The sequence below is a fragment of the Thamnophis elegans genome, chromosome 9 (assembly GCF_009769535.1).
Source record: "Thamnophis elegans isolate rThaEle1 chromosome 9, rThaEle1.pri, whole genome shotgun sequence".
Lineage (NCBI taxonomy): Eukaryota > Metazoa > Chordata > Lepidosauria > Squamata > Colubridae > Thamnophis > Thamnophis elegans.
Window position 1 is genome coordinate 8,400,738 of NC_045549.1, and position 26,697 is coordinate 8,427,434.

Consider the following 26,697-nt stretch of genomic DNA (forward strand, 5'->3'; position numbering starts at 1 on the left):
TTGCAGATTGGTTCCCAATTAGCACCTTTCCGAAAGGGGGTGGTGGTGGCCCTCTAGATAAATTGGACTAAATGCGTCCACCGCTGGCAAATATTGTTGGGAATATTGTTGAGTTCCTTCCTGCCAACTTGGAGCCATAAATGTTTTTGATTTGTCATGTCTATGGAGCAGTGGTGGGTTTCAAAAATTGTTCGAATCTACTCTGTGGGTGTGGCCTCCTTTGTGGGAGTGGTTTGGCACCCATGTGACCGGATGGGAGTGGCTTGCCACCCATGTGACCGGATATGAAGATGCCGACGACACTTGCCAGAACCACCTTAAATTACCTCACACACAGCACTGGCATGGATAAGAATATGATGCAAACTTGTTTTTTAAAAGGCATCTTTGGTTTGCGTTAAAACAACTTCAACACACGCAATGTTCTGATTGCACCACAAACGCAGTAGTCATCCTTACCTTTCACAGAGGCACTGAGTTTTATAAATAGGAGCATGATAGTGTAGAATAATCATATCCAAGGACCAGTGGTGGGTTTCAAAAAATTTTGGAAGCTCTTCTGTAGGTGTGGCCTGCTTTCCGGGTCCACTGGTGGAACCTCTTCTAACCGGTTCGGTAGATTTGACCAACCGGTTCTACCGAATAGGTGCGAACTGGTAGGAACCCACCTCTGCTATGGAGGTTCTCAATCATCCAGGTCATGGTTGTCCCCAAGTTGCTTTTTCAAAAGGCAACTGGGCTTCCTTGGTTTACTTCTTCCTTGAAGACATTTCGCTTCTCATCCAAGAAGCTGTTGTGGCCTGCCAGTGGCCAATGGAGCTGGCGGCAGATTCGGACAGTGAGGAGGTTGGGGAGGAACCTGGTCCAGTCCTGGAGTCTGGGGAAGGCTCTAATGAGGGCTCTGTGTTGGAGGCAGAGAGGGGGCCAGGGCTGTCAGCTGCCTTCGGAGTCAGACATCAGTGAGGCAGATGAACAGCTGGAAGAGTGGTGGGTTGCAGGTGGTACGCTCCGGTACGTGTGTACCGGTGCCTGCTGGGAGTACCGGGTACCATTCCGGTACGGTGCTCCGGAGGACCCACCCGCCTGCTGTTCTTATCTGTATTTGAGCTCTTCGGCACTTCCGCGTACATGCACGGAGTGTACGGTGCCTGTGTGACACTCTGCCGAGCTGCTGCGGAGGCGTCGCGGAGCATCATAGGAGGTAAGGACGCATGCGGGTGCTGCATGTGTGCGCATGCTTGCTGCGCACATTCATGTGGTGGATGCTGGGCCCCGTTGCACCATACTGGTTGCACCGGGATCCGGAACCCACCACTGAGCTGGAGCCTGTTCCCGATGTGCGCATGCACAGAGCTGTGAGACGAAGGGAACAACTAAAGAACAGAGGTTGACTTGGGAGTAAGGCCACAGGTGGACGGTGAATGGCCCCTCCCATAGGGAATAACAGAGGAGTGAAAGGGGAGTGGAGTTTGCAGGAGACCATTAGTTCGCTTCATTGGTTCATGACTCTCCAAGACTCCTTGCCAAGTTTTGCAGATCTCGGCCTGGCAGCTCTCCAAGCCAGATAAGGTCTGTGACTGTAAATCCTCCCTTGAAAGACTTTGCTGGATATGAAGGAGCAGAATTCACAGTCAATTAATAAAAGGGGTTTTTGTCAGGACCAGGAGTTTGCTTCATGCTCTCCGGAAGCCTCGGTCAGAGCAGAAGCTTCTCCAGTTCTGAAGACCAGTCGTTAGGTTTCTGGGAGTCATTGAGGCCACTTGAATTTTTCTCCCAGAAAAATGAAATATCCTAGGAAATATTGAAAAGGCAGAATATTTCTCTGGATGTGAAAAGAAACATGTTTCAAAAGACAGAATAGTTGCCTATAGCTTTCTGCCCACCCCCAGCTAATGGGCCATTAAGATGGCCAGGCTAGCCCACTTTACATAATAAAGACTTCTCCTCACTGCAGCTGTAGAGGGAAGGGATATTACTCAACTGACCACAAGGCAACTGAGAACTCATCACAGCCTGGAGAGTAGCCCCCTGCATGGCACCATGGGAGTCTGACAACCAGTCAGAATACATTTCTTACACAGGAACAGGAAACAGAGAGGTGGGACTAAACAGGGTATAAAAGCCTAGCAAGTCCCTCCCTCAGTCCTTCTCTTCTTCTTCACCTACATTGAAACATGTGATCACCTTTTCTGTTCAGGGCTCAAGCCACGTGGCCCTGTCCAACAATAAACCATCTTTCCAAGCAGCCTCCATGTCTCCAGTCTCTTTTTCCCCACTTGGAGCTGAACCCAGGAAGACATTTCTTTCAACAAGTCTATGCATGCCCTTTTTTGGGGGACAAAAAAAAAATGGGCCCATTTTTGCAAAAAATAAATAAATAATGGGCTGTTTTTGGGAGGTCTGCAGAGTGCAAAAACGTTTTTTTTTAAATTTGCCTCTTCAAAATCTTGGTGCATCCTATACTCTGAAAAATACAGTATGTATATGAGAGAATTTAAAAAGGGAACAACCCCGGACAACACTTCCCTTTGCCAAAAGAATTTAAAATTTGTAACCAAAAATAAAGAAAAAGTCTTGTGTTTGCCAAAAAAAATAAAAAAAATAAACTTCATGGCAAGATAGAAAAGTGGCACAGCAGTGGAGAGCCGGGGGAAAGGCATGATGCCAGATGGGACCGTGTTCTTAAGACATCATCGTGCCAGGGGGTTCCTCCGAAACGTGGCAGAGCTACTGGTGGCATGAACCGCTCCTGGTGGAGAGTAAACCTTTCAGTGCATTCTCCCGCTTCCCGTCGAGAGACGTCAGATCCCTGGATCTGCACCGCGCACCCAACCCTTCACCCGCCGTTTCTTCTCCCTCGATTGGAAGTGGATCTTAAGAGCTCAAGCTGGCCTAGGAATCAGCACCTTGATAACAGATGCCCGGGGTTGGCTGAGACATTTATTTTCTATTAAGCGGCAGGGAAGCAGCTCTGGGGACATCATTATGGCCCCGCGACGTTGATTCTCTTTTCACTGGCTTTAGCGCTCACATGTCTACGAAGCAAAATAAATAAATAAAAATGAACTTTCTGCTTCTGGATTTTCCCCGGAGAGTTAATGACCATGCTCTAAATATTAAAAACGTAAGCCGAGTATATAGAAAGAGAGCATGAAAAAAAAAATTATTAAAACCCCATAGAGGCAAGGGGGAAAATCATTAATCCGTTTTAGTTAAATGGAGATGGAAAACAAAGCTCACCTTTAAGAGAACTCGCTGGGTGGGTCTAATTCTCTGCCTCGGGGAGGGGGGGGGCTCACATCAGCAAACATCTGTAAGGAAGGCAGAATCAAAGGGGCTGGGGGCCTAAGCCCGCCGTTTACCTTGAAAGTTCAAGAGCTAAGAGGCTCCTAAAGTTAATTATTACTTCTGTTGCCATAGCACCGGGGGAGGCCTCCACCTCAACAGAGATTGTTCATGAATGAAGAGGCTGGCTAACACCAGATTTTCTGAAGGCGTCTGGATTGATTCTTCTTAGAAAGACGGAATGCTCTCCAAGTCATGGCGCTTCTGGATCAAGAATATCACGAAGGGGGATCTCAGACAGGGTGGATTAGGTGTAGCTTCCCCGGGTAGGTTGGAGAACAGTTGGTCAACAATAGCCTAGATCAGTGGTTCCCAAACTTGGCAACTTTAAGACTTGTGGACTTCAACTCCCAGAATTCTCCAGCCAGCTGGAGAATTCTGGGAGTTGAAGTCCACAAGTCTTAAAGTTGCCAAGTTTGGGAACCACTGGCCTAGATCAATGGTGGCAAATCTTTTTTGTTGAGGCAGGCCAAAAGGCGCACGGGACGCTGTTACCTTCCCACCAGAGGTGGGTTCCTACCAGTTCGGTAGAACCGGTTCGTCAAATCTACCGAACCGGTTAGAAGAGGTTCCACCAGAAAGCAGGCCACACCTACAGAAGAGGTTCCAAATTTTTTTGAAACCCACCACTGACACACACACACAGAGACAGACAGACTCACACAGAGAAAGAGAAAGGAAGAAAGAAATAAAGAAAAAAGAAAGAAAAAATGAGAGAGATGAAAAAAAAAGGAAAAAGGGACAGAGAGACAAAAGGGAGAGAGAGGGAAAGAGAGCGAGAGCGAGAACACATGGCCGGCAAGCCACTCCCATCAGGTCACATGGCTGGCAAGCCACTCCCACAAAGGAGGCCACACCCACAGAGTAGGTTCAAAAATTTTTTGAAACCCACCACTGCTTCCCACCCAAGGTGGTTCCTTTTTTTCTACTTGCACTTTTAGCTGCTTTCGAACTGCTAGGTTGGAGAAGAAGCTGGTACAAGTCACGGGAGCTCACTCCGTTATGTGGCGCTAGGGATTCGAACCGCCGACCTTTCTGATCGACAAGCTCAGCGTCTTAAGCCACTGAGCCACTGCATCCCATTAAAGGTGGTATACCAATAGATGAATAAAATTAAAAATCTATTAGCCCCCTCTTCCATTTTCCTACATAGGGGATTCCTAAGTAACCAGTAGTAGTAGTAGTAGTAGTAGTAGTAGTAGTAATAGCACCACATAAAGGTAGGTTCTTAACTGGCGACAACACAATTTTGTTGCTAAGTGAAACATTTGTTAATTTTGCCCCATTTTACAACCTTTCCCACCACCGTCGTTAAGTGAATCACTGCAGTTGTTAAATTACTAACATGGTTGTTAAGTGAACTTGGCTTCCCCCATTGACTTTGCTTATCAGAAGGTGGCAAAAGGTGATCCCATGAGCCCAGCAATTGTTATAAATGTTAGTTCAGTTGCCAAGCCTCTGAATTTTGATCCTCTTGTCCTGGGGATGCTGCAACGGTCGTAAGTGTGAAAAATGGCCATAAGTCCCTTTGTTTCAATGCCATTGTAACCTCAAAGGGTCACTAAACAAACTGTTATAAGTTGAGGACTACCTGTACAAAGACTCACTCTACCATCCTTGAAGGCTGTCAATATGAAGATTGGTATCAAAGTTACTTTTTCATCGCTGCCCCCCCCAAAAGGTCAGTAAACGAAGCAGTCACTAAACAAGTCAGTCGATGGCAATACCCTTGGAAGGTTTGACCTGCGGCTTCCTTTTAATCGAATACACCAGACAGCCAGTTTTCTGAAATGCTATATAGGAGGATTTCCCCCTTGAACAGGGGGGGTTGGACTAGAAGATCTCCAAGGGTCCCTTCACAACTCTTTTGTCTATTCTGGGAATGGTCGGCTGTCTTACCTGCAAAACTGTGTCAATTCAGGGATCGCAGGCTCTGAAAGCCAACAGATTTGGGTAGCCCCAGTTGGAGAAACCTTCTGGAGCTGGTCCTGCGTTGTACACGCGTGATAAAAACACATAGAATATATTCTTTTTCTGACGATCTTTCGTAGTTTGGAGGAAGGGGGGGGGGGACTCTGCAAGCAAGGCTAGTTTTAATTGGGGGGCGAGGAGGGAATCATAGCCAGCTTCCAGGGTGCCTGCAGGGTGGGCGTCCCTTCTCTCCGGGAGCCCAAATCCCACCCGATCTCGCGCCCACCAACTCCTTTGCACCACCACGCAAGATTAATATATATGTATATAAAAGAGGATCGGGTTGCACGTCCCGCTCGCGCGCTCTTTCCCCACGTGACTCCCCGGGAATCTTAGAAGCCAGCCGGGCACGATCGCGAAACCCCCCCCTCCCCATTGCCCACCCCCTCCACCGCCCCCTCCCCTCCCTCCTTGCCTGGATCTGCCGTTTTCTCACCGTGTGTCCGCCTGCGGGATGGGAGTCGGAGCTTGCTTTAAACACACACACACACACACACACACACAGACACACAGATTTGAGTTAAGGGAGGGGGGGTTGCAGAGAAGCAAGTGAGCAATTGTTTGGCTTAAGGAGGGGAGCATTTATTGTTATTATGTTTATTTATTATTATATTTATTACTTATCATTTATGTATCATATTTTAGTATCACTTTATTATCCATTATTTATTGGGTATCTAATAATTATGTAGTATCAATTGACTTATTACTTTACTATTTATTGAGTTATTATTTATTTATTATGTATTTATTTAGTCTCTAATTATTATTTATTTAGTCTATTGACTTATTACTTTGGTATTTATTTAGTATCTATTATGTGTTTATTTAGTATCTAATAATTATTTACTTAGTCTCCATTGACTTATTACTTTAGTATTTATTTAGTATCTGTTATGTATTTATTTAGTATCTAATAATTATTTACTTAGTCTCCATTAACTTATTACTTTAGTATTTATTTAGTATCTATTTAATATATATTTATTTAGTATCTAATAATTATTTAGTCTCCATTGACTTATTACTTTATTATTTATTTAGTATCTATTTAATATATATTTATTTAGTATCTAATAATTACGTAGTCTCTATTATATATTTATTTAGTATCTAATAATTACTTAGTCTCTATTTATTATATATTTATTTAGTATCTAATAATTATTTACTTAGTCTCTATTTATTAATTTATGATTCATGTAGTATCTATTTATTAGCTATTAATTGATTAATTAATTAACCCCCCCCTCTTGCACAATTCCTTCCCCGGTCGCTTTGGGCGCCAAATTCTCCCCCCTCCCCTTCCTCCACCCGGTTGCAAAAATCCCAAGCCTGCAACCTCCTGCCCCCCCCCCCCCCCCTCGCCGCCACGGCCGCTTCCCGGGATAAGGATTTGCAGAGAGAGAGCGAGCGCCCCCGTCCCCCGAGTCTTGCACGGCTCACTTGTGCTAAAGGGGGGGATAGGGGGGAGCGAGCGGGGAGAAGGGAAGCGTGCAAAACACACACACACACACACCATGCTTGCATGCACACAAAGCCAGGGCAGAAGAGGTTGGGGGGGGTGACGGGGGAAAGACTGCGGCCACGCGTGGGAAGAAATAAAAGCTTCGCCGATCTGCCTTTTTTTTTTTTCCTTTTTAACCCACTCGAGTTTCTCGCCTTTTGGGGGGGGGGCGGCTCGGATCCCGCACTGGGAAAAAAAGGTGGGGAAGGCGGGGGGGTGGGGGTCTTTGGCTCGCTGCCGGGATGACCCCGCTGCAAAGTTTCCCCGGGACTCTTGCTTGGGAAGGGTGGGGAAGGGTCGGCGGGGTGTGTGTGTGTGTGTGTCGATGTCCCCCCCCCCAAAAAAAATCCCCCTCCCCGTTTCTCCCATCTGGAGCCTTGCCCGAGCTGCGGCCGCCCGGAGAGAGCGAGCGAGAGCCAAGGCAGCCTCGCCCGCGGGGGCGCCGGTGGGCAGATCCGCCGCAGCCTCGGTGGGTGGCCGGCGGGCGACGTCAAAACGCGGGATCCGGCAGGGAGGGGAGATCTTCCAAGATCGGCGAGCGGAGAGGTTGGGGGGTGGGAGTGGTCTCTCCGCCCGGGGAGGGGGGGGGCAACTTAAGCAGGGCGGAGGAGAAGTTGCGCCGGGCGCCCGCTTGGAGAAGCCCGCCGCGCTTGGCGCAAAAGAAGCGGGGAGGGAGGAGGTGGGGGGGAAACACCGGCCGCTGCTTGGCGCTCGCTCTTCGCTGCCCAAGCCGGGACTTGCCTCTCTCCTCGTCCGCAGCCAACAAGCCAGGATTCCTGCGGGATCCCGAAAGGAGATCTCCTCCTCTTCCTCGGCTTCTCTTTGCCGCCTGCGATCTCCCTGCCCGGGGAGGGATCGAGCGATCGCCTGGGCTTTTTCTGATGCTGACCCCGCCGCGAGTTTGCAACCGAGGGAAAACCCCGCCGGCTTCTCCTCTTCCATCCGATCCCCGTCGGCCGCTCGGCGATGGATCGCCCGCAGCAGCCGCGGCGGCGGGTGCTGCTCCTCCTCCTCCTCCTCGCCTGGGCTCTCTTCGTCCTCTTGCCCCGCGGAGCTGGAGGTGAGTGGACCACCGGCCCCATCATCCTTGGCGCCAGAAAGTCTGGGGTGGATGGGTGGGTGAAATTGGGGGGGGGGGAAGGTTGGGAGAAACTTAGGGTCTTTGGGGGGAGTTTCCACCTCTGGTCCAGGTGTGCACCTGGGGGAGGGGCTCTCCCTGACCAGGTGCTGCTCAGGTGTGGTGGACCAGAGGACCTGGTTGAGTATGGGCCAGGTCAGGGGGTCCCAACCTTTTTTTGGGGGGGGCATGCCCCACTTAAGCATCTCTAAAACCCTGATTCCTCCCCCCTCAACATAATTCTCACTTTAATCCAAAAGTGAACTCTACTCACATGGAGGAAGCCTAAAAGGTCATTAACTTGGTTTAAACAAGGTTCAGGTTGCCCCCTGTTAAAAATCAACCCCACCCCCCCTGTTGTGGGAAGCACTGGATCAGGTGAAATCTGGGATGTGCGGGCGGGATGGGTAGGGACCAGTAGCAAGGTTGGCTTGACTTTCGACTTCTCACCACTGGACTGTTTTTTCCCCCTTTGAAGACGACTTCTCACCACTGGACTGTTTTCCCCCTTTGAAGTCGTTTCCCTTCTCCTCCAAGGAGCTTCCTCAGCTCTGACTGGATGGTGGGGAAGGGAAGGATTTATATTCCTTGCCGACAGCTGGTCCTTTGCATCCTTTGAGAGAGTGGTGGAAGCACCTGGAGGTTTATCTCTGTCCTCAGGGTCACCTGAGTGGTGCAAATGATTCCTGCCCTCTGCCATTTTTTTCCTCTGGAAATCCATTCCTACTCCCACCTCATTCCAAGGGTCTTCATCCCAAATTGCATAGTTAAATGTCCGTAGAGATTCCCAAGTCATCCAGGTCATGGTTTGCCCCAAAGTTGCTTTTTCAGGAGGCAACGGGACTTTCTTGTTTTTTTTCTTTTCTTCTGAAGACATTTCACTTCTCCTCCAAGGAGCTTCTTCAGCTCTGACTGGGTGGTGAGGAATGGAAGGATTTATATTCCTTGCAGACAGCTGGTCCTTTGCATCCTTTTAGAAGGTGGTGGAAGCACCTGGAGGTTTATCTCTGTCCTCAGGGTCACCTGAATGGTGCAAATGGTTCCTGTCCTCTGCCATTTTTTACTCTGTAGATCCATTCCCACTCCCCCATCATTCCAAGAGTCTTCACCCCAAATTGTAGAGCTAAACATCTGTAGGGATTCTCAGTCAGTCAGTCAGCCCAGGTCACGGTTTGCCCCAAAGTTGCTTTTTCAGGAGGCAAGACTTTCTGACTTGAATGATGGGGAATCAGAACAGAAGAACCTTCTTGGGTGAGAAGCGAAACATCTTCCAAGAAAAAAAAAAAATCCAGAAAGTCCAGTGGCCTCTTGAAAAAAAAAATCACCTTTGGGACAACCGTGTCCTGAATGACGGAGAATCTTCGGTAGACTTCCTCTGGCTTGCTTTCACACAAATGGAGGAGAACATAAATTAAGATCTTCCCCGGTTAAACAAGAGTTGGCCAATTACATTGCAACCCGGGGCTGGAGTAAGCTGCTCCAACTCCACTTGCAGCCAAGTGTTTTTGGCGTCCCCTTTTCCTCGTTGGAATAGGCAAAGTCCCTAATACAACTAACAATTTGCTGCCCTTTTTTCGAAGCTCCCGGGTGTTGTTGTTTTTTTGGTTCCACCACAAATGCGCGCACAACAAAAACGCGCCTGACTAAACCGCGGTGACTAAAGCGCTGTGACAAAACTGTGCGACGAATGAGCGACGAATTAGCCCTAAAGCGCGCCGACAAAAGCGCGCTGACAGAAGCACGCTGTAAAGTAACCCTAAACCTAACCCTAAACCTAACCCTAAACCTAACCCTTACCCTAAACCTAAACCTAAACCTAACCCTAACCCTAACCCTAACCCTAAACCTAACCCTAACCCTAAACCTAACCTAAACCTTACCTTAAATTAAATCACGCTTCTGTCAGCGCGCTGTTATCGGCGCGCTGTTGTCGGCGCGCTTTTGACATCGCGGTTTTAGTGCCGCGGTGTTGTCGGCGCGCTTATGACGTTCGCGCTTTTGTCGGGTCACGGTTTTTTTGCCTGATGATAGATCCTGCCTGATGCCGAAAAGTCTTCTGAAGTTACGATACAACCGATCCACGTTCCTTAATCCAGGTTAGGCATACTTGCTAATAACCAAGTCAGGCTTTCTAGTTGAATTTAGAGGTGGCTCCGTGGCGAAGACGCTGAGCTTGTCGATCAGAAAGGCCGGCGGTTCGAATCCCTAGCACCGCGTAACGGAGTGAGCTCCCGTGACTTGTCCCAGCTTCTGCCATCTTAGCTGTTTTAAAAATGCAAGTAGAAAAATAGGAACCACCTTTGGTGTGAAGGTATAACAGTGTTCCGTGCGCCTTCGGCGTTGAATCGTGCCGGCCGCATGACCACGGAGACGTCTTTGGACAGGGCTGGCTCTTTGGCTTTGAAACGGAGATGAGCACCGCCCCCTAGAGTCAGGAACGACTAGCACGTATGTGCGAGGGGAACCTTTACCTTTAAATGAAAAAACATTTGAAGCTCTGCTTCTAAACTACTAAGTCTTGTGTAATGCATCAATTTCCAGATGGTCTCCATAAAATCAAAAGCTTGTCTTTAGGAGCGGATATCATTTTGGTGAACCGATTGCTATTACTTTGTCAGAGGAAACTGATGGTTGTTGTAGTGGAAAACAGCAAACCTGTCATATCAGGGGGTCTTTATCCAAAGTTCGCTGGCCTGTCCCGAATCTTTTTGGAGGTTTCTCTTCCAATGTGGACGATTATTTGTCTCTCAAAGCTAACAAGTTCAGCGTTTAATATCTGCATTGTTAAAAGCAACTCTTTAAAATTGTTTTCTGGGTTCACCGACAAATGCGCGCTCGACAAAAGCGCGCCGGCGAAACCGCGGGGAAAAAACCGCGAGTTTGAAATAGCGCCAACGAATGAGCGCAGAAGCGCGCCGACAACAGCGCGCCGACAGAAACGCGCTGTAAACTTAACCCTAAAGGTAACCCTAAACCTAACCCTAAACCTAACCCTAACCATAAACCTAACCCTAACCCTAACCCTTACCCTTACCCTTACCCTTACCTTAACCGTAATCGCGCTTCTGTCGGCGCTCTTGTCGGCGCGCCTTTGTGGGTGCGCTGTCGACATCGCGGTTTTATCGCTGCGGATTTGTTGGCGCGCTGTTGTCGGGTGCGCATTTGTCAGGTCACAGTTTTCTGTGCTACCTGTTTCTGATTTCCAAATTAAAATGTCAAACACAGTGCTGGCTCGGTAATGAATTCAGTATTGACTCCTCCGGGACTGCCTGCCTTTTACAGGTAATCCTCGACTTACAACCATTCGTTGAAAAGTTTTGGAAAATGACAATGCCACTGACCTTTGCAGCAATCCCATGATTGTGTGATCAGAATTCAAGCAATGGAGAAGTCAGATTCACTTTTTCTCTTTAATTCACTGGTTTACGACTTTTCTGGCCCCCTTTGTTAAGTGAGTCACTGCCGTTATTAAATCAGTAATACGGTTGTTAAGTGAACCTGGCTTCCCCATTGACTTTGCTTGTCAGAAAGTTGCAAAGGGGGATCACTTGGCCCTGGGGTGCTCCAACTGTCATAAATACGAGTGTCCTTCTTTTGATCACCTGACTCTGGGGATGCTGCCACTGTCATAAAAGTCCGAAAAATGATCGTAAGTCGCTTTTTTTCTGTCTTATTGTGACTTCAAACGGTCACTAAATGGGACTATTGTAAGTTGAGGACTACCTGTAAAGAAATCTGGAATAGATTAATCCTGTTGCTGATCAATGTAAGGGCACCTTTTCCCAGGTGTAGATTGTTGTAAAAGAAAAACACACCACAATTTCTTATGCATTTCTATAATTTATCCCTTTTGCTGTTGAACATCAATACTCTGCGAGGTTCGTTTCCTGAAGTTGGAAGTGACACAATCCATGCAGAGAGAGAGAGAGAGAGACAGAGGCAGAGGGAGAGAGAGAGAGACAGAGAGAGACAGAAAGAGAGAGATGGAGACAGAGACAGAAAGAGAGAAGAGAGAGACATAGGCAGAGGCAGAGAGAGACAGAACGAAAGAGAGACAGAGAGAGAGAGACAGAGAGAGAAGAGAGAGACATAGGCAGAGGCAGAGAGAGAGAGGCAGAGACAGAAAGAGAAAGACAGAGGCAGAGACAGAAAGATAGAAGAGAGACAGGCAGAGAGAGAGAGACAGACAGAGAGAGGAGACAGACAGAGACAGAAAGAGACAGAGAAGAGAGAGAGACAGAGACAGAAAGATAGAAGAGAGACAGGCAGAGAGAGAGAGACAGACAGAGAGAGGAGACAGACAGAGACAGAAAGAGACAGAGAAGAGAGAGAGACAGAGACAGAAAGATAGAGAAGAGAGACAGAGAGAGACAGAGAGAGAGGCAGAGAGAGACAGAGAAGAGAGACAGAGAGAGGAGAGAGAGAGGAGAGAGAGAAGAGAGAGACATAGGCAGAGGCAGAGAGAGAGGCAGAGACAGAAAGAGAAAGACAGAGGCAGAGACAGAAAGATAGAGAGAAGAGAGAGACAGGCAGAGAGAGAGATAGACAGAGAGAGAGGAGACAGAGACAAAGACAGAAAGAGAGACAGAGAGAGGAGAGAGACATAGGTAGAGAGAGAGAGACAGAGACAGAAAGATAGAGAAGAGAGACAGAGAGAGACAGGCAGAGAGAGACAGAGAAGAGAGAGAGAGAAAAAAAAACTTGGTCTATGAGGATTAATTCTTGGAAACCTTGCATAATTTATGGCAGCGTGCAATAAATCTTACGGATGATTTTACTGCGCAACCAACTTATTTCCCATCTTCACCTTGGATTATGTTCAGAGAGGAAGAAGATGGATGACTCCCTTCAAAAGGGCTTGTCATCGAAGTGGGATTGTCTGGAACTTAGGCGTGCCACCATGCACAAAACCTGCTTCCTGGGGCTACAACCAGTCATATTCCAGGGTGTGTGGGGTTTGGTTGTCTTGTGTTGGCCATCAAAGCACAGGTAAAGGTTGGGGGTGGTGTGACGTGCCCCTCTAATTCAGCCCCCATGTTTTAGATTAGGAGTCTCCAAACTTGGAGACTTTTAAGACTTGCGGACTTCAACTCCCAGATTCTGGGAGTTGAAGTCCACAAGTCTTAAAAGTTGCCAAATTGGGAGACCCCCCTGCTTTAGATCAGAGAGTTCATTTTCAAGGATGGATTCCAGCTTCTTTTACTGCCGGCTTGCTCAGGGCCACACTTTGGCGTGGACGCGCTTGATGCTCGCTATGCGCACATGTGCAGAAATAAAGTTATGCTATGTGCACATGTGCAGAAGCAAAAAACCCAAGATGGTGGCCCCTACGGCGCCTCTGATAGAACTGGTCTGGGCGTGTGTCCAGTTGAGTTACTACGTACTCGGCCGAACCGTATAGGAGTAACCCAACTCTGGTGCATTTGCATCAGAAGTTATGTGGAAGAGAACTTGGAAAGAGGTGTTTTCTCTTCCTCTTGAAATTAGGGAGTTTAAGACCAGCGAGTTGAAGTGTTCAGACATGTGAAAATCAGTGTTTTGCTCCTTCACTCTGCCCACACAGCACAGCTGATTTCTGTGCCTTGCCCGCTCTACGCACCGTGGCTACCTGTGTGCTGGAAGCCGCGCGCATGAAATCGCCATTTTCGGTTCTGCATTCGGCGATCTGTTTGTTGAATTATGTGAAACCCACCTCTGACCAGAAGTATGTGGAAGAGAACTTGGGGCAGGGGTGGTGGTGGTGGAAAGGGGTATTTTTCTCTTGAAATTAGGGAGTTTAAGACCAGCGAGTTTGAAGTGTTCCGTCGTGAAAAAACCAGTGTTTTTCTAGCCTGACAACTTAAAGCTATATGGACTTCAACTCCCAGAATTCCTCCCGCTTTGAGGCCATTTTGGACAGCTTTAAAAGCTGAAAGGACAATTCTGGTTGAGTGACCCCAAATGGGACCAGCAACTACGTTATAAAGCGAATTGGTCGCTAACCATGACGGTTCTTACGATCTTACTTCAGCTTTGGTTTGCTTTATGGACCGGCGAAGGTCGTAAATGCGGGGATTGGGCGCCAAATTTACTTTTGCATTGTTGCAACGGCGAACAGTCGCTCTGTGATGCAGTCGCTAAGGGAGGACTGCCAAGATCTGCCTTGGTTCTTTGGGGATCAGTGTTTCTGGTTGTGAAACCACCTTTCAGAATGTTATTTTATTTGGTTTGATACAGCGGCGGGATTCACATACGTTTACCACAGGTTTGCAAATGTGAGCATGTGTTTGCATTGTGCGTGCACCTTCCACGCATGTGTGGTCTTCCGTGCATGCACATTGCACACGTGAGTGGTGTGCAGGCATGCAATTTGCACACATGCACAGCGTGCACACATGCTCTTTGCACACATGTGTGGTGTGCATGCATGCACTTTGCACACATGTGGCATGCACATATGCACTTTGCACACATGCACATGGTGTATTGTTGCACACATGGACGCGGTTCATACATGCACTTTGCACACATGCACGGCATGCACACATGAACATTGCACACGTGTGGCGTGCACACATGCACTTTGCACACATGTGTGGCATGCACATATGCACTTTGCACACATGCGCATGGGAATGCTAGGAAGCACCAGTTATGGTCCTTACATTCATAAGAGAGTGAAGATGTGCAGGGAAGGGATGGAAAACTGAGGGGTGGCTTATACAAGATCCAGGATGTTCCCCCCTGTAGGAAGCTGTTCTTTTGATGCTTGGAAAAGTTATTTTAGGTGGTGCCAGTAAAAAGATTCTTTCCTGCTGTTTTTTTTTTCTTTCTTTCTCCTTAATGGAAATTATTTTTGGAGTAAAACACAGTTCTTCTTGGAGCGTGGAAATTGCATCAATAAATTTATATCTCTGTAATAAAAGTGGGATTTTTGGAAACCTCAAGTGTTCTGACCCAGCTCCCCAAACATGACAAGCCCTCTGAAATTAACTCAAAGATTCCTTTATTAGGAGTGCCGGCAGCCCCGGTAAAAACATTTCTCTCTCACCGCAGGCTAAGAAGTCTGTCCGGCAGGGAGAGGAATAGTTCTCTGCCACACCTTTTCATCTCCGCCCCCTCCGCCTTTTATCCCCAGAGCTAGGGTGGGGCTTTGCTAGCAGCGGTGGCTCTTTCGTCCCAAGGACCAGCCCATAGATTTCCACTGCTCTCCTCTCCTCTGCCGCATCTGTTCATCTCCGCCCCCTGCTTTTTATCCCCAGAGCTAGGGTGGGGCTTCTCTAGCAGCAGTGGCTCTTCTGTTTCAAGGACTGGCCCATAGATTTCCACTGCTCTCCTCTCTTCTGCCACATCTATTCATCTCCGCCCCCTGCCTTTTATCCCAAGAGCTAGGGTGGGGCTTCTCTAGCAGCGGTGGCTCTTCTGTCCCAAGGACCAGCCCACGGATTTCCATTGCTCTCCTCTCCTCTGCCACATCTATTCATCTCCGCCCCTTGCCTTTTATCCCCGGAGCTAGGGTGGGGCTTCACTAGCAGTGGTGGCTCTTCTGTTCCAAGGACCGGCCCATAGATTTCCACTGCTCTCCTCTCCTCTGCCACATCTATTCATCTCCGCCCCCTGCCTTTTATCCCCAGAGCTAGGGTGGGGCTTCATTAACAGCAGTGGCTCTTTCTTCCCAAGGACCAGCCCATAGATTTCCACTGCTCTCCTCTCCTCTGCCTTCCGCGCATCCACATGTCAGGCACTGGACCCAGCTGTTCCTCCTCTTCCTCATCAGCTACCTCCAGACCTGGGGGCTGTTGACTCTCCATCTGAGGGCTGATGGATGGCTCTGTCTCTCTCTCTCTGCCAGCTCCATTCCCTCTTCCCCCTCGGAGCTCTCAGGTTGACCCTGATTCCCATGCTGCCTCCTCCTCCGATTTGGGCTGGCAACTTACAGGCCACAACACTAAGAATGTCATGGCGATGCCTTGGCCACTTAAGGCCTCCCAGCCTCAGTTTCCTGTCTGTAAAATGGTATGATAAATGTGCTTTGCATACGGTAATTCTGTGGTTCTGGCCCTGGCGTTTGAATCAATCAGGAATTCTTCGGCTGTGCTGGCTAGGGGATGATGGGAGTTGTAGTCCAGAGCTTCCGAAGAGCCCCAGATGGAGGAAAAGAACGGGAAATGTTCTTTTTCTGCCCCAAAGTTGCAAATCAATACCTACAACCCTAAGCTAAAGGAAGAAAAAAATTCCCCTGGAAGATGGCGGCCTGCGTTTTGGAGAGTCGAAGTAGTAGAGGTGATCCTCGAGTTACGGCCATTTGTTTAATGACTGTCAGGACTGAAAAAGAGTGACTTACAACTGGTCCTCACGGTTAACGACTGTCGTAGTGCCCGTGCGGTCTCAAGATCAAAATTCAGGCACTTACTTGACAACTGGCATGTACCGTATTTTTCAGAGTATAAGACGCACCTTACTACCCTTACTACCCTCCCAGCCTTCCGCAAAGCCACCAAGTCCTGGCTGTTCCAGCAGGCTCGGGGAGGGGGGTGGGGCTGAGAAGCATTTACCTCCACGGAAATTGTGAATGTTGGTTTTGTTTTAATATGTTGTCTTCGTCTCGTTTTCCCCCTTTCCCTTGTCTTTTGTGAGCTGCCCGGAGTCCTCCGGGAGTGGGCGGCATACAAGACAAATAAATAAATAAATAATAATAATAAATTTCCCTCAAAAAAGAGGCTGAACATCTCGGTGCGTCTTATACACTGAATACAGCATTTTTGGCCTCCCCAAAACCCCCCTCCTTCACCAAAATGGCCGTGCAGAGCCTTTAGGAGGCTTTCAGAGAGCTCCTGGGGGCTGGGGAGGGCAGAAATGAATGAAAAACGGACCCACTTTTGCTAAATTTTGCCCCCCCAGCCCCCAGGAGCACTCTATAAGCCTCCTGTAGGCTATGCATGCAATTTTTTGACAAAAAACGGGCCTGTTTTTGCAAAAAACGGCATTTTTTGCTCATTTTTTTTTGGGGGGGGGAACACTTCCCAGGAGCACTCTGCAAGCCCCCTAAAGGCTATTCATGCCTTTTTTTGGGGGGGGGGGGAAACAGGCCCATTTTTGTGAAAAAGGGCCGTTTTTGTGAAAAAGGGCCGTTTTTGTGAAAAAGGGCCGTTTTTGTGAAAAATGGGCTGTTTTTGGGAGGTTTGCAGAGTGCAAAAACTTTTTTTTTTAAATTTGCCTCTTCAAAACCTTGGTGCGTCTTATTCTCTGAAAAATACAGTACTTATGACAGTTCCTGTGGGATCCTGCGTTCGCCATTTGCGACCTACTCGGGCAACTTCCTACAATGAAAACCAACTGGGGAAGAAGCCAGATTCACTCAACAACCACACCATTCCCTTAAAATCACCGTGGTAAGAAAAAAAAGATCGTAAAATTGTGTGCGACTCACTTAACGTCCTCCTTGCCTATCGATTCAAGTTCTGGCCCCAGTGGTGGTCGTAAGTCGAGGACTGCCTATAATTATAGTTGTATTTATAACTGACGTTGCTAAAAGTACTGCAGACCCAACGACGTTCGAGGCCACCGTAATATATTACTCTTAATTAAGAATTTATCGTATCAAATAAGGCGCCTGTAAAGGAAATAAGTTCAAAGGTATATAATCACAGCTTTTAGTGACTCAAAGGAAGAGGGAAGAAATTATATTTCTTTTAAAGCGGCTTCGCTGAAAATTGGTGCTTCCCAGTCCCTTTTTTTTACATCTCTCCCCATGTGACTCCCAAGTCCTTCGCTCGTGCAAGTGTGCCTTTTCCCACAGTTCCAGGAGAGGAGAGGTGATAGAGAGCAGGAGTAAAACACTACCGGTGTAACCGATATCACTAATTCTCCTAAACTCCCCGTTCATTTAATCCCCAGATATTAGATATCCCGGAGATCTTTTAAGGCAGAAACACCGGTTTGGATTAAAATGCCCATTGGGCCAACCGTTGTGCTTCGAGATAAGGGGTTCCCCCCCCCCGCCCCTCTGTCTCAAGGTCCTGTTTAATATCCTGTGTATTTAAGCCTGTAAAAATGACTGTCCTATCTAAAATGCCTTTTTGAGAAAAGTTGGAACTTTTGAGTGGTATTTGAGGGGGGGGGGAAAGGTATGCATTAGTTTTCTGTTCCTCCTCCTTCTCCTGGGCGTTAGGCGACATGGTTAATCCCCCCCTCCTCCCTTCCTTTCCTTTTGTTTTCATTCATTATTCATCCGGGTGTAGGGGAGAAAAACCCCCCACTTGCTTATAAAAGACAGGAAGGAATGCCAATTAACTGCGCGGAAACACTTCGATCGAGGAATTGTCTGGCTCGGCTGACCTGGGGAAGTCCGGATGTTGGCGAGGAGCGATGAGCCTACAAATCAAATAACTTCAGAACATTAAAAAAAAGTTTTGGCTTAAGGCTAATCGAGGTATTGGAGAGCGGCAGGAATAGTACGGAGACTCCTCGACTTAACGGCCGTTCCTTTCGTGAACGCTCAGAGTGAACGACGGCGTGGGGGGAAAAAAATGGACATACGACCGTTTTCCACCGTTAAAGAGTCCTTTGCAGCCTCTCCGGGATCACCTGGTCGAAATTCGCAGCCGGTTCGTATTTATGACCGTCGCCATGGCCGAAGGTCACGTGATCGTGATCTTCCTTTCGGGACCTTCTCACGAGCAAGATCAGTTTACTAAACTTATCGACTGCCGTGATTCAATTAACAACGGCAGGAAGAAAAGTTGTGAAAATGGGACAAAGCTTACTTAACACCTGCCTCACTTAACAACATACGTTTTCGGCTCAATTGTGGTCATAAGTGGAGGACTGCCAGTACTGATCTTTTACTCTCGGCCTTCATTCATACATTCATAACCTCCTACTGGTGTCTTGTAATATGGGGATTAATAGTACTAGGTCTGTTGTATGGCATTGTAAGGATGATGAAAGCGATATTCCGGTTTGGGTGGTGGAAGGAAGGATGCGATCTTGGTTGCTGTTAGCGCTTGGGGGTTTGGGATCCGGGATTTGCACAAGGTGGACTTCTTCCATCAGAGTTTCCTAGCTGGGGAAGGCATGGTAGATGTCTTCTGATCTTAGGATAAGCTCGATCCTTTCCTCTTTCTGTGTAGTCTGTGAATGTCCCAGGAAAATGTATTTGGAGGTTTGGTTTAGTGATAAGGGCCCCAGGTTAGAAGCCAGGAGACAGTGAGTTCTAGTCCCCCCCCCCCCCTTAGGCATGAAAGTTTGCCTGGTGACTTTGGGCCAATCACCAGGAGAAGATGAGTTCTAGTGCTGTCTTAGGCATGAAAGCTGGCTGGGTAACTTTGGGCCAATCACCAGGAGACAGTGAGTTCTAGTCCCGCCTTAGGCAGGAAACCTGACTGGGTGGCTTTGGGCCAATCACCAGGAGACAGTGAATTCTAGTGCTGTTTTAAGCATAAAAGCTGGCTGGGTGACTTTGGGCCAATCACCAAGAGACAGTGAGTTTTAGTCCCGCCTTAGGCAGGAAACCTGACTGGGCAACTGGACCAATCACCAGGAGACAGTTGAGTTCTAGCACTGCCTTAGGTATGAAAGTTGGCTAGGTGACTATGGCCCAATCACCAGGAGATTGTGAGTTCTAATCCTGCCTTAGGCATTAAAGCCAGCTGGGAGATTTTGAGCCAATTGCCAGGAGATGGTAAGTTCTAGCACTGCCTTAGCCAGGAAAGCTGCATGGCTGACTTTGAGCCATTCCCCCTCTCTCAGCCAAATCCACCTCACAGGATTGTGGTTATGGGGAAAAAAAAGAAAGAGGAAGTGTGTGTGTTTGCCATCTTGAACTACTTATAATAAATAGGGTCTTGCAATAGACCCTTTCTGGAACTTGGTCCTTGAGGACCTCTATGGTCTTTTCCAACTCTATGGTCTTTTCCAACTCTATGATTCTTGGCAACCCAATGCTAGCTGTGGGAGTTTGTTCTAATAAGAAGGATCATCTGTAAGGAAGAGTGAAGATGGTCTACCGATAATCCTTGACTTGTGACCACAATTGAGCCCAACGTGTCTGTTGCTAAGCAGGACAGTTGTTGAGTGAGATTTGCTCCATTTTACGACCTTTCCTGCCACCGTTATTAAGTGAATCACTGCAGTTGTTCAGTTAGCTACCTCCTTTGGTGGGAAGGTATCAGCGTTCCGTGAGCCTTCGGCCCACATGACCACGGAGACGTCTTCGGACAGCGCTGGCTCTTCGGCTTTGAAACGGAGGTGAGCACCGCCCCCTAGAGTCGGGAACGAGGGGAACATTTACCTTTAAGCCTCTTTTCAATTTTATTCAACAGGTTTTGCAAAGGGGGAATTTCTATGAAGACAATTTATTTTTTTACTCTGAGCTGATGATTATTTCATTGCTGTGAGAGGTGAGGACTGGGGTTCATTGCAGTTTATTATTTCGCGCTTGAAAAGTTCAGATCCCACAATCCTCCTTCATCTCCCTCCTCCTCTTCCTTGTCTCCCACATACCCCACTCCCTTCTAATATTGATGATGTTACCTAGTTTGGGTAATGAAACTTCTGCAAGAAAACAAGCAAGCTCTAAGAACACCAAGGATCCCCCTCAAATGGAAAACCACTTCATTCAGTTTAGTGTTATTCACAATACTCCAAGCTTCAAGCTCCAATGTTCCAAGCTTGCTCACCATGTCTGAGCCCCCCCTGTTTTTGAAATGCCGTGACCTTTTTCTAAGTTTGCTTGTAATCTTAGATGAGGCTGTCTGGCTGTGTCTTGATCTGTGGTTAAGGACCTTATCACACAATTAAGACCTGGATAAACCCCAGGAAGAGTTGTTACTCTCCCTAGAATAATTAAGAGAGAACAAGGATTGGCAGTCTTCAATGCTAGCTGCTTTATTTATACATATTAATGGCTCAGCACGTTTTCTGTCGATTGGAAACGTGCCGTTCTTATCCCTTTCCAAAAAAAAAGGAGAAGGAAATAAGTTTGATCCCAGAGAACTAAATACCCATTAATTTGCTTAATATAATAAGTAAGCTATATATCAAATATCTGTATCCAGAATTACTAGTTTGGGTATGAAGCAGAGGTGGGTTTCACATAATTTTACTACCGGTTCGTTGTGCACCGAAACTGTGAGCGCGCATGTGCCTTCTGCGCATGCATGCAACCTTCAGTGCATGTGCTTTGCTCGCGCGCACGGCTTGCATGCATGCCCACGGCTTAGGAAACATGGCTAAAGAGGACGGCATAAAGCCAGGGTGAGTTCGTTTCTATCTGGTCTTTCACCATTTAACTGAAAAATATTTCTCTGGGGGTTTGTGTCTCTATGTAGCCTTTGTTGATTTCAAATCAGCTGATATGATCTCAAGAGAGAGATAGTGGGGGGGGGAAGGGGTTTCTGCTTTTGAGTCTAATATTTATTAAAACTTTCAAACAAAAAGATGAAAACTAACACAAATCAACCTGAAGTAAGGAAGGAAAAAGAAAGAAAAGCAAAAGCAAAACGTAGAAAGAAAAAGTTGAAGAAAAAATAGAAAAGATAGATAGATAGATCTAGAAATAGAGATAGATAGATAAAAATATGGATAGATAGATAGAAATAGATAGATAGATAGATATAGAAAGAAATAGAGATAGAGATAAAAATATAGATGATAGAAATAGATAGAAATAGATAGATAGAAATAGATAGATAGATAGATAGATAGATAGATGATAGATGATAGATACAGTATATATAGAGTGAGATAGAGGCTTTTGATATTCCTCATAACAGTTATAAGTACAATATGTTTTAACCTCTCTGTCTAAAGCTACATCATATTGCTCTTCTTTATATAATCTATCCTGTCAAATCACCAAATCCATAAATCACAAGTTCACTTTTTTATTTTTACACAAAAAGTCCATAAGAGGCTTCCGGATATTAATAAATGAAAAACTAACCCCCCCCCCCCAATAGATAAAAGGCTGTTCTCTCTCAGTCAGTCTCCCTACTCTTAACACCTCTTGGACAGCTGGATACATCTGTTAAATGCACTCCCAAGTTTGGCTTGTGGGTCATTCAGACACTCCCAGACCTGGAAAGCATCCACACTTAAATCACCTTCAACCTAAACTGTTGTAAGTTGAGGACTACCTTTAATAGCAAAACGTTACTGGTTACAATATATGTATCATCTCTCTTTCTCTTTTCTCTCTTTATGTCTCACTCATGCTCTTTCTTTCTCTCTCTCTCTCTTGCTCTCTTTCTCGCACTCGTTCTCTCTTTCTCTCACTCTCTTTCTCTCTCACTCGTTCTCCCACGTACCCTCTTTCTCTCACTATCTCTCGCTGACTTACTCTCTTTCTCTCCCTCTTACTCTCTCTTTCTGTCACTCGTTCTCTCTTTCTCTCACTCTCTTTCTCTCACTCTTCCTCCCACTTACCCTCTTTCTCTCACTCTTTCTCACTGACTTACTCTCTTTCTCTCACTCTTACTCTCTCTTTCTGTCACTCGTTCTCTCTTTCTCTCACTCTCTTTCTCTCTCACTCTTCCTCCCACTTACCCTCTTTCTCTCACTCTCTCTCGCTAACTTACTCTCTTTCTCTCCCTCTTACTCTCTCTTTCTGTCACTCACTCGTTCTCTCTTTATGTCTTACTCTCATGCTTTCTCACTATCTCTCTTTCTCTCTTTCTCTATGTCTCACTCTCACACTCTGTCTTTCTCCCTCTGTCTTCCTCTCTCCCTCCCTTTCTCTCTCTTTATGTCTCATTCTTATGCTTTTCTTTCTGTCTCTGCCTCTCTCTCTCTCTCTCTCTCTGTCTCTCCCTGTCTCTCTCTCTCTCTCTCTCTCTCTCTCTCTCTCTCTCGTACCCAGCCTTACACACACTCATCCACACTTACTCATATCTTTCTCTAGGTTGGCAGGGAGTAGCCCAAAGGAAGAAAGTCACCAAGTCTGGATCCAAAGATGATTCAAAGAGTTGGGTGGGCTTCAGGACTCCTTTTATCCCCCAAGGTTCTTGTTAGCTTGGCTTTGTTGATTGACAACAATGGCAGCTACTCTTGCCTTGTTGATTGACAAGTCTAGCTAGCTGATGACGGGAATTGGGGAGGAGTTTTTCATTGGCTCAGGGCCAACTTCTTTTGTCTAGTCCATGTGACATTTCTCCTCTGTTTCTTTAATGAATTACTTCTTTCTTACCTACCTCGCTTAAGGCAAGATTCCTGGCTTTTTTTGTCCACGCTGCTTCGGTGCCTCCTTCATCTTAGAATATAATAGCAGAGTTGGAAGGGACTTTGGAGGTCTTCTAGTCCAACCCCCTGCTCAGGCAGGAAACCCTACACCACTTCAGACAAACGGCTATCCAACATCTTCTTAAAAACGTCCAGTGTTGGAGCATTCACAACTTCTGGAGGCAACTTGTTCCACTGATTAATTGTTCTAACTATCAGGAAATTTCTCTTCAGTTCTAGGTTGCTTCTCTCCTTGATTAGTTTCCACCCATTGCTTCTTGTTCTACACTCAGGCGCCTTGGAGAATAGTTTGACTCCCTCTTCTTTGTGGCAGCCCCTGAGATATTGTCACACTGCTATCATGTCTCCCCTAGTCCTTCTTTCTATTAAACTAGATCTACCCAGTTCCTGCAACCGTTCTTCATATGTTTTAGTCTCCAGTCCTCTAATCCTCTTTGTTGTTCTTCTCTGCACTCTTTCTAGAATCTCCACATCTTTTCTACATCGTGGCGAGCAAAACTGAATGCAGTATTCCAAGTGTGGCCTTACCAAGGCCTTATAAAGTGGTTGTTAGCATTCCAAATATCATGCAGAATTAAATCAGAGTCCAAGGCAGAGCTATCCTTAAAGTTCCAATTTAATAAGACAGATATGTTGGCATCGTACTGTGGAATCTCAATTCTGGAAGTTACATTGGATTCCCACCCAGTTGAAAGTTCATGATCTTGTCCCCACACCCACAAATCCATCACATGGTCCAATCTTCTTCTTTCACGCTGGCATCTCCACCCAGCTGGTTCCGGTCAGGTGCCGAGGTGCGGAGACAAAAGATGACCTTGGCTTCTAGAAAAGAATGACAACACAATCCACATTTCTACTCCTTTCTATTCCCCCCTCCCAACTACTACACTAATAAAACAGCATAATGAAATAAGAGAGACTGTGGCAGGCCAAAGATCCTAAACGGGATATAACTGCAGGCCTGACAGTGGTATTAACACTTCACGTGATCTTGATTCTATCCCTCTGTTGATGCAGCCTAGAACTGTGTTGGCTTTTTTGGCAGCTGCTGCCATATTTAAATGGTTGTCCACTTGGACTCCAAGATCCCTCTCACAGTCATTACTATTGAGCAACCTATACTACGGGTAAGCAATCTGCGGCTCTGGAGCCGCATGTGGTCCTTTTATCCCTCTGCTGCGGCTCCCTGTTGCTCAAAATATGCGTTATACCCGCCAATGTGCGACACCCACTGGAATGTGATTTCTTGAGCTTTTCAACCCCCGGTAGGCCAAACAGGATGAAATCCAAGAAAAGTAAAAGTTTCAGAAGAAAACAGAATGTTTAATTCGACTGCATATGCTAGTTTTGTGGCCGCTCCGGAAATAGTCAGGCACGGGAAGAGTTTTGTGGCTCCTGGTGTTTTCTTTTCTGTGGGAAAGGGGTCCAAATGGCTCTTTGAGTATTTAAGATTGCCAACCCCTCACCTATACTGTACCTGTGCATTTGGTTTTTCTTGCCTAAATGTAGAACCTTACTTACCTTGAGGCATGGCAGTTTCCCTACTCTCCCTTCCCTTGGAGGGGGCACCTTCTGGGGCGTGACCCGACAAAAGCACGAACGTCATAAGCGCGCCGACAACACCGTGGCGCTAAAACCGCGATGTCAAAAGCGCGCCGACAACAGCGCGCCGACAGAAGCGCGATTTATTTTAAGGTAAGGTTTACGATTAGGTTTAGGTTAGGTTTAGGGTTAGGTTTAGGGTTAGGTTTAGGGTTTCGTTACAGCGCGCTTCTGTCGGCGCGCTTTTGTCGGCGTGCTTTAGGGCTAATTCGTCGCTCATTCGTCGCTCATTTTGTCACCGCGCTTTAGTCACCGCGGTTTAGTCAGGCGCGCTTTTGTTGTGCGCGCATTTGTGGTGGAACCTTTCTGGGGATGTTCCCACAGAGGCATGGGTAAATCTTAACCCCATTCCTTTTCATTTCATATATTAATTCACTCGTCTGACTGACTAATCGTCCCCTTTCTGTATCAGCAAATCCCGTTGAGTAGCTCCTGCTGTTTTTTTTTAATGCTGTAGTAGTGTTACCATGTCTGTCGCTCCGGCTGCCATGAAGCCATTGAAGAAAAATGTGTTATTAAACATCAGAAAATATTTGTACAGAATTTCCACAAAATCCATAACTGGCAAAATTAATGGGAATTTTATCAAACAGGTGCCTCTTTATAGATTTTCTGAACATGTTGATCCAGTCTCACTGTCCTGCAGAATGTATATACCATATTTTTTCGGAGTATAAGACGCACCAAGATTTTGAAGAGGCAATTTTTTTAAAAAAAAAGGTTTTTCACTTTGCAGTCCTCCCAAAAACATCCTGTTTTTCGTGAAAATAGGCCCGTTTTATGTCAAAAAAGGGCATGCATTGCCTTTATGAGGCTTGTATGGTGCTCCTGGGGGCTGCCGGGGGCAGGGGGGGCAAAAATGAGCAAAAAATAGCCAATTTATTGCAAAAACAGCCCTGTTTTTTGTAAAAAAGAGGGCATGCCTAGCCTTTAAGAGGCTTATAGAGTGCTCCTGGGGGCGGGGGGGGGCAAGAACAGCACATTTTTCGCTCATTTTTGCCCTCCCCAGCCCCCAGGAGCACTCTGGAAGTCTCCTAAAGGCTATGCACAACCATTTTTGCAAAGGGGCCGGAGTTTCAGGAGGCCAAAAATGCATTCAGTGTATAAGACGCACCCAGATTTTCACCCTCTTTTTTTTGAGGGAAAAAGGTGTGTCTTATACTCTGAAAAATACAGTATATATTTTCCCCTATCTGGTAGTGTTTTGGTGTAGCTCTTCAGCTCTCCTGGATGTTTTGCATTCAAAAGAAGCTGCCACATTTTGTCCTTGTGTCTCAGATGATCTTGGTAGCCAAGGTCATATCTCAATTTTTCTGCAGCACCCAGACCTGTATGTTTACAAAGATGGACATCATCAAAGTAGTACGGTCTAAGTTTCTTGAGAGCTATTTTTGCAATTCCAAGATGTATTAAAAGGCTGTTCTATTTTGGAATGTGGTCTCTGTAGATGGTATGGGTTTTGAATAATAGTTCATTTTTCTTCCAGTGGGTTTGACACACACCCCCCCCCCCTTGTTTCTTTGAGACCATGATTAGGAGACTGGAGACTAAAACATATGAAGAACAGTTGCAAGAACTGGGCATGGCTAGTCTAGGAAGAGAAGGACCAGGGGAGACATGATAGCAGTCTTCCAATAATTGAGGGGCTGCCACAGAGAGGAAGGGGTCAAGCTATTTTTCCATGAAGGCCAGACAAGGAAAAATGGATGAAAACTGATCAAGGAGAGATTCAGCCTGGAAGTAAGGAGGAATTTTCTGACAGTGAGAACCATCAACCAATGGAACAGAAGTTGCCTTCAGAAGTTGTGGGAGCTTCATCACTGGAGGCTTTCAAGAAGAGACTGGTCTGCCATCTGTCAGAAATGGTGTATGGTCTCCTGCTTGGGCAGGGGGCTGGACTAGGTGACCTACAAGGTACCTTCCAACTCTGTTAATC

At 46.7% G+C, this 26,697-nt stretch overlaps 1 protein-coding gene across 1 annotated transcript in view; it reads left to right on the top strand.

Moving 5' to 3' along the window:
• The first annotated feature begins 1,128 nt into the window (after positions 1–1,128).
• Positions 1,129–26,697, top strand: part of LOC116513300 (extracellular matrix protein FRAS1-like) — a 164,499-nt gene continuing 138,930 nt past the window's right edge. The window contains exon 1 of the mRNA XM_032224318.1: positions 1,129–1,201. Within this exon, the coding sequence (XP_032080209.1) occupies positions 1,129–1,201 (73 nt within the window). The remainder of the gene's footprint in view (positions 1,202–26,697) is intronic.